This window comes from Mus caroli, chromosome 13, assembly GCF_900094665.2.
Source record: "Mus caroli chromosome 13, CAROLI_EIJ_v1.1, whole genome shotgun sequence".
Lineage (NCBI taxonomy): Eukaryota > Metazoa > Chordata > Mammalia > Rodentia > Muridae > Mus > Mus caroli.
This window is the reverse complement of record NC_034582.1, coordinates 97,424,074-97,432,692: the sequence shown is the minus strand read 5'-3', so window position 1 is coordinate 97,432,692 and position 8,619 is coordinate 97,424,074. Positions and strand designations below refer to the sequence as shown.

At 37.5% G+C, this 8,619-nt stretch overlaps 1 protein-coding gene across 8 annotated transcripts in view; it reads left to right on the top strand.

Annotated features, from left to right (window-relative positions):
* Positions 1 to 8,619, top strand: part of Erbin (erbb2 interacting protein) — a 100,873-nt gene that overhangs the window by 72,141 nt on the left and 20,113 nt on the right. For all 8 annotated transcript variants that reach the window (XM_029468543.1, XM_029468541.1, XM_029468540.1 and 5 more), the window contains 5 exons: positions 876 to 997; positions 1,644 to 1,817; positions 2,965 to 3,141; positions 5,327 to 5,441; positions 7,141 to 7,324. In XM_029468543.1, coding sequence (XP_029324403.1) covers positions 876 to 997; positions 1,644 to 1,817; positions 2,965 to 3,141; positions 5,327 to 5,441; positions 7,141 to 7,324 — 772 coding nt within the window. The remainder of the gene's footprint in view (positions 1 to 875; positions 998 to 1,643; positions 1,818 to 2,964; positions 3,142 to 5,326; positions 5,442 to 7,140; positions 7,325 to 8,619) is intronic.

Sequence of the window (8,619 nt, the reverse complement as noted above, 5' to 3'; positions counted from 1 at the left end):
GTGTGTGTGTGTGTGTGTGAGAGAGAGAGAGAGATACATGTAAAAACATTTTCCCTCACTTTTCCACTCTGTCAGTTTTTCATATTTTGTATTATATAACTTTCATAGAGTGGTAAAGAGTAGTTGAATGAATTAGTTTAAGCCATTCCAGAAAACCTGTAGAAGGCTTTGGAGTTTAACATCATACATCTGATTGGATAAAGAAGGACTGAGTTTCCATTAAATATAAAGTTTCCTTACAGTTTTATGTGGAATATGTATTTTGTGTACTTAGTGTAATCTATAGTATGTATAATCGACACCAAAGTAATTCATTTTATTTTATAACAAAATAGCTCATTATACCATTGAACCCTTTTGTCCCTCCATTATGTTGAGCTATTAATGCTAAACAGAATTCTAAAATAGAATAAATTAATGATAACTCGAATTCTAAAATTGGAAGATCTGGAAGCTAGCCTTATTGTCCTAAATTTTTAGGGTCCTACTCAAAACCTATGTATTTGCAGTGTTAAATTTACAACTTCATGAATCCTTCTAAGAAAAAAACCAAATCAGCTTCTAAGAAATAAAAGTTACACTGGTCATGATGAACAAATCTTAAAGCTAAAATACACTTGTTTTCATTTGTTTCTGGGTTTTGTTTTTTTCTAAGACAGAGTTTCTCTGTGTAACCCTGGCTGTCCTGGAACTTGCTGTGTAGACCAGGCTGGCCTCAAACTCACAGAGATCAACCTGCCTCTGCCTTCTGAGTGCTGGAATTAAAGTCATGCATTATCACCTCCCCTTAGAATTAATTTTATAATGAAGATGATGAGTAATAGTTTTCTGTGATTATTGTAAAATATAGTAGCTTTTCTTTTACTTTCCTCTAGTTATGTTCATATCAGATAATGAAAGTTTTAATCCTGCATTGTGGGAAGAACAGAGAAAACAGCGGGCTCAAGTGGCGTTTGAATGTGATGAAGACAAAGATGAAAGAGAGGCACCCCCCAGGGTGAGTCTGTTAGCTTTTCTTTCAGGTGTGCTGACTAAACGTGGTACTGTATACCTGTATTATACTACCTGCGCTTACAGAGAAGTATTGGCTCCATTGCTTACCCGAAAAGCACTTACTAATCCAGATTATTTCACTACAAAAAAATTGAGATCAATATAAATCTGCCATTACAAGGTATATTTCAGGGAGAGATAGCGCTCACCTTGGAGCTCTTGTCTGTCATGTAAAGGCCCAGAGTTTGATCTCTAGCACTGAAAGGAGAAAGAGAGAGAGAGAGAGAGAGAGAGAGAAAGGAAGGAAGGAAGGAAGGAAGGAAGGAAGGAAGGAAGGAAGGAAGGAAGGAAGGAAGGAAGGCAGGCAGGCAGGCAGGCAGGCAGGCAGGCAGGCAAAGCAAAGCAAAGCAAAGCAAGCAAAGCAAAAGAAACAAAACAGCCTAATTTGAAGTGAGTGAGTGTGTGTGTGTGTGTGTGTGTGTGTGTGTGTGTGTGTGAGAGAGAGAGAGAGAGAGAGAGAGAGAGAGAGAAAGAGAAACAGAATTTTTTTTAAAACCCATCATCTGTCTTCACAGTTCAGATGGATTATACGTTAAGTGCTGAAATTGATGTTAGAATACTAATATTTCATGTTTTTCTTATTTCTCTAGGAGGGAAACTTAAAGAGATATCCAACACCATACCCAGATGAGCTTAAGAATATGGTCAAGACTGTTCAAACCATTGTCCATAGATTAAAAGACGAAGAGACTAATGAAGAGCCTGGGAGAGAGTTGAAGCAGCATGGAGATCAGCCAGTTGTAAATAAGGATAAGGGTGTGAAGGTTAGAAAACTCAGTTCCAACTAATGATCTAAAGTGTTTGCAGTTTCCTGACTTTTTGTGACATAATTGATATGATCTTAATTATATACTACTTAATTTGTAGTTTTGTTTTCAGATGCCTAAATTGTGAACTTTCTGAATTCCCCATTGCTCATCTTTTATCAGGATAATGTCAAGATCGCTGCTAACAAAAATCATTGCCTGCTGAGCATTTGAGAGGCAGAGGCAGGTAGATCTTTGAATTTGAGGCCTGATCTACAGAGCATGTTCTCAAAAAACCAAACCAAACCAAACCAAAAATACTCCCAAGGCTTTGAACTATAATATTTTCTAGGTGATGGCACATGCCTTTAATCCTAGCACTCAGGAGGCAGAGGCTGTCAAGGCCAGCCTGGTCACTCTGACAGCCAGAACTATACAGAGAAACCTTGTCTTTAAAAAAATGGGGGGGGGGGTCGCATGGTTTAGCGGTTAGGAGCACTGACTGCTCTTCCAAAGGTCCTGAGTTCAAATCCCAGCAACCACATGGTGGCTCACAACCACCTGTAATGAGATCTGACACTCCCTCTTCTGGAGTGTTTCAAGACAGCTACAGTGTACTTATGTATAATAAATAAATTTAAAGAAAAAAAGCAAAACTGAACTAATAGATGATTATCAGAGAGTTATTCTGCAAATATTCTTCCCCACTTAATGATATGGATCTATTTTATTTCAACTTTTAATTAATTGATATTATAGACATTTGATACTTCCTTGGAATGTTTCAGAAGCATTCACAAATTTCTTAAGCTATGCATTTCTTTAGTGAACTTTTCTTAGTGCTACCTACCCCCAAACAAAAGTTCTGTCCTGCCATTAGAATCACTGTACATTCCACACCAGGCAGAAATGGTTCATGATCCTTCCTTTGTCATTGCGAACTAATTGACTCTCTCGACACCAGCCTTCCAGTCTTCTCATAGAAAAGCAACTTTTGCTAAATGATGTAATCGTGTCCCTCTCTCCACCTGTGAGTCTAATTTACATGTTCATGGTTTCTGCAATATTTATTGAGAACTGGAAGTCGATATATTGCTTAATTTTATGTAATATTTAATAAAAGAATAGACATAAAACTTAAATGAGCTCTTTATCTTTTATGTAGACTTCAGAAAGTACTACAACAAAAAGCAAACTTGATGAAAGAGAAAAGTATATGAATTCTGTACAGAAAATGAGTGAGCCTGAAGCTGAGACCAATGGTGGAAATTTACCAGTAACTGCAAATATGAAGTTGTCTGGAAACCTGAAGCATATTGTTAACCATGATGATGTTTTTGAGGTATAACTTCATTCTGACATAATCATGAGAGTTTTCTATGTAGAATTGCATTGCTGTAAGCAACAGAAGCCTGATAGTATGACTGCAGAAAATACTAACATGTATTTATATTGAGGTGTCCTTGAGGAATTTCAGACTGCCAAAATATCACTCATCACTTGAAATTTAATTTTTTTAACTCTTTGTAAGTAAATGACTAGTAGATAAATTAGATAATGATGTGTCATGTAAAGTGAATAATCACAGTTGCTTTTATGTCTTTATTTTTTGCAGTAATGGAAATCAAGTTCAGTTAATTGCACATAAGAGAGGCTCATGATCTGTCTTTTGCATCCTCAGTCCTTGGTTTTATTTCTGTAACATCAAAATGAAAATTGAAGATGTAGATCAGTGGTAGAGTAGTGTCCCAGCTGGCATAGACCCTGGATTCTGTCCTCAGCACTGTGAAAAAGGGGGGTGGGACAAGAGAAAGTATCTATTATGGGTATACCCAATCATTTAACTTATATAAGCATTCATCATTGAATGTTACCCTTGCTCAGTGTTTAAGAACCTAAATATAATCTCTACTATTAAAAGTTGTAGGTTTTGTTTTGTTTGTTTGTTTGTTTGTTTGTTTGTTTGTTTTAAGGCAAGAGGGCTTTTTAAAAAGAAATAACTCAAACTTCTACAGTGTGCTGATTGAAAGCATATAATTTAGTGGCCTAAACAATTTACAAAGTTGTAAAACCATCACCACAGTTACTTGCAGAATATTTTTATAGCCACAGAAAGAAAAAGAAGTGTCATCCTTTTTGTCCCTTTAAGGCTTTGCACCCCCTCAGCTCTAAGCAACTAGTAAGTACTTTGCCTGTATAGATTTGCCTATTACTGTTCAGTAAGTGGTCTTTTATCATTTCCTTCCCTTGGCATACTCTCTTGAAGTTCATACTGTGGTAACTCTCAGAACTGCATCTTATTTCTATGGTGTTTGAATAGTATTCTATTGAATGTATGTCTCAGGTATAAGTGAGACTGTTAAACATAGAACTCTCAGTTTTCTGAGACTAAATCTCTATAGCCCAGATAGTCTCACTGTGCGGCCCAAGCTGGTGTAACTGGTCATATTCCTCCTGTCTTAGCCTCTTGCATGCTAGGTGTATAGCTGTGAGCTATTGTGCCTAGCTGTACTCCACAGTGGCTCTGGTTCTCTCTTAACTCCAGTTCCAGAGGCTCAACACCCTCTTTTAACCTCCATAGTTATCACACTCACACACACACAGTCATGCATTCAAGCAAAACATTCATACACAAGAAATAAAAATAAATCTATAATGATATGAATAGATTGAAAACTATTTCATTAAAATAGTATCTTTGTACACCAAGAAATGGAGCTACCATGTGGGTGCTGGGAAATAAACCTTTGTCCTCTGCAAGACAGCAAGTGCTCTTAATTGCTGAGTGATCTCTCCACTGTCCATATCTTTACTGTGGCACTTACAAACACATAAAAGTCCTTAGTGCTGTTTGTTTCTTTTTCAGAGGAACAAGTTTTGTAAAGCATTTGCTTTAGTTTCATCTTAGTATGTAGGAATGATTTAACTGGCAAGAGAGCTCATTTCCTGCATGACATATGATATTAAAATTTCTATTAATAGTTGATGACTAACAAGTCATTTTCTTTTCTGACACTACTCAGTAGTAGGTAATCTGCAACAACTGTGGCATATTACAGGAAATAAACATGGAAAATAACAATTCTGTTTTAAAAATAGGTGAAATGTTTATAGTTCACATTAATAGTAGTCCATTGTAGAAGCCAAATATAGTTATGAAACTACTCAACACTTAGGCAAAGGCTCTGTTGAGGGACTCTATAAGTTGAATTTTTGAAAAACAGGATTGTGCTGTGGTCATTTTTGTTTGCCAGTAACTTCACACTCTGGCACCTGACAACTACTGATACAGTGATAAGGCTTAGAGCCAGAAATGATCCATGAGAAGTTTTAATCTGTGGTTACAGTACTACTGTAGGTTTATTGCTGCACTTGAAAAAGTTGAGTCAACCATTACTATTAACAGGCACTTTTATCCATGGTCTGAGCAGTTGCTTTTTTTCCCTGTGATGTTTTTATGATATATTCACTCATTTAAAGAGTCCAAAGTTTAATTCTTGTATTTATCCCTTTTTTCTTTAAACTAGGAATCTGAAGAACTTTCTTCTGATGAAGAAATGAAAATGGCAGAGATGCGACCTCCATTAATTGAATCCTCGATTAATCAGCCCAAAGTTGTAGCACTTAGTAATAATAAAAAGGGTTAGTAATAATAAAAAAGGTTAGATGTTAAGAGGGGGAGGCATTAAGACTAGAAATCACCTAAGTGAGATGTATTAACTTTGTGGAAATACGTTTCATTGAATGTCACATTATTGAAACATTCTGAAAACAAAATTTATAGCTACCTTTCTAAAATGTTCTCCTTATTTCCCATTTTTAAAGAAAGAGATTGGTAGGTCCTCTCCACTCCCATGCAGAGTTTGTTTGTAAGGGCATGAACATTAAAGGGATATAATTCTAGATTCTAATTCCATTTCTATTTAGTATCTCCTAGATACATTTCCCTTGTGTGCTTAATTTTATCCATTTATATAGAGAGACAAATTTGAATTGTAGTGAGGCCAATGAAGGGTTTTGCATATAATACATTGCATAGTGCCTGATAAATACGATTTATATATACATTATTTTATTCCTATCTATTCCAGAATGATAAATATTAAGTGCTTTCCCCCAACTCTCGCCAGCTAATTGTCATGTAACAAAGCATTAGACCCTTAGACATAGAGTAAGTTGTAAAGAACACCTGTGTCATCACCCAACTCTTGCAACTTGTGTCTGCTCAGCTTGGTTACCTCTGCCAAATGCTTAGCCAGACGGTTGCTTTCATAGAGCTAATGATACTACCAAGGTGGCACTTGGCTAGCTTGGGTTTATAAGGATACTTAAAAACGATTGAGTACTTTATTTAACTGTTGCTTAGGTACTAGGCAGTTGTTACTTAGCTGTTTAACAGTTGGTTGTCGTAATAGCCCCATAAAAAGTACTTCAAAGGCTGTCTAACAGTATTTTTTACACATTAAGGAACTAAGACTCAAGTACCTTGAGGTTGGAGTTCCTAAACCATTTGAGCCCTATTTCTAAAAACAATAAACTATCTTTAATCGATATGTGGGTATGTCTGAGTACATTAGATCCTTGAGTTGGCTAGAATTGACTTCTTTATAAAGAGCTTTTTTACAACTATTTTCAAATTCCTTTTAAAGTTGTGCTTTAGTGGATATGAACAGTTTCCTTTTCATTGTTCTAAACAACCACCTCACATATAGAGAGATTACCACTTTATAAGCAGGTCTTTGAGGTGGAGAGATACAGAGGACCCACACTTGGTTCCCAGCACCCACATTGGGCAGCTCACTCTGACTTCAGCTGCAGGGGATATGATACCTTTGACTTCTGAGCACCTTCAATCAAATGCACATACACAGAGACATACGTGTAAAAGTAAATCTTTACATTTGAAATAAAGGAACCGACCCTTGAAATTTTGATTTTGTTTATATATTGATTACATTGCTCAATTTTATTATCAAGATAGGCTGAAAAATGTTTCACATTCATATGAAATAATTTATTGACCAGATGAACTATAGGAGATTGTAAATATATATTTTTATTATGAGTTCTTAAAATCAAAAGGACGTTCATTCACCAAAATGAGTTGGTAGCCTTTGAAAATTGTGCAGAAAGCTAAGTCAAATTTTGGGTACCCTACATTACATTAAAAATGCGATTACAACTTTTGAATTTTTGTATATTTTAGGATTTAATTTTCAGAGGTACCACTGATTATCTTACCTACTTAATTTATCACCTCAGACATACAATCAGTGCAAAAGCTTTCCGTAAATTCTTAGTGAATTTATCATTGCACTTCAATACTTTCTTCTTTTTTCAGATGACGCAAAGGATGCAGATTCTTTATCAGATGAAGTCACACACAACAGTAATCAGAATAACAGCAACTGTTCTTCTCCGTCTCGAATGTCTGATTCAGTGTCTCTTAATACTGACAGCAGTCAAGACACTTCACTCTGTTCTCCAGTGAAACAGACTCCTATGGATGGTAACTCCAAAGTCAGGTCTGTGTACATTTGAACAAATGCATTTACTTATACAATAAATAGAAATAATAATACAAACAATAAATATAGGGCTAAAGATAAATGGTTTCACAGACATATAAGTGGCTCACGCAGTAAATTTCTTTACTCCATTTTTAAGGTAATTGAGTAGTGATTGTTAGTGTTTCTGCTTAGTTGGGAAAATGTCCTGGAAATCAGAAGCCCATGAACCACACAGCTCAGAGGTGTGATGTGGGAGCCCAGGATCCCTGAAGCTCTGAGGGGAAGTCTCCTCAGCAGAGGTGTTGCAGCTCCCCAGGAGGGCATCCCGGGATCCTCAGCAGCCTCAGCTCTGCTCCATTTCTTCCCTTCTTCCCTCCTTTTCTCCATTGCTCCCAGGCTTCTTCTGATGAGTCACACCAGGCAGTAAATCCCATAAGAGATTCACTGGGAGGGTCCAGGGTGTGGGTGGAGGAATGAATCCAGACAGCATTGGCTGCCTCAGTTCCCAGGAGTGCACAGCAAGGAATTGAACAAAGGGCGGGGCTTATATAGGGGGCGGAGCTTTTCAGGGCTGATTTCCAGAGTGAGGATTTTAAGCCCTGACTTGGAGAGCTCACGGATTAGTGAAGTTTTGTGGGTCAGGGATTGATGGGTCTTCCTGCTCGGGGACTGGTGGGGTTTTGTGGGAAGCTCAGGAATTGGTGGGTTCAGGGATTGGTGGCTTTTCCCCACACCTTTCCCTAAATCAGTCAAGGGGTTGGGATGGAAAGACTGCAGTTGGCTTTGGCTAAGGTGCCTTGGTTGAGCTGCTTGGGGAGGCTGGAGAGGAGGTGGCCAGCTCCTGTGATGGTGCCTCAGCTGGCAGCAAGCTGAGGAGGTGTCACTGTTTTCACAAATGTCGCTCGCTCGCCATTTTGACTGTTCCTGTGGCAGTACTTTACAGTGAAGGTAGCCACAGGCTAGGAAGGGAGCCATAGCTTTGACAGAGCTTGTAGTAATGTGGCTCAGGGTCTACAGTGATTATAAAGTTGCTTTAAATCCATATTTTTTTTTTGGTTGAGAAAGAAACAACAAAATACAATAAATTCTTAATCTATAGGTAAAATGAAAGAAAATACAAATATTTCTAGGTGTCAAAACATATAAACAGCTGATTTGAGGAAGTTCAGATTAAAATAGTTATTTTTATCCTTAGAAACCATGTTAAACCGGGCATGGTGGCGCACGCCTTTAATCCCAGCACTCGGGAGGCAGAGGCAGGCGGATTTCTGAGTTCGAGGTCAGCCTGGTCTACAAAGTGAGTTCCAGGA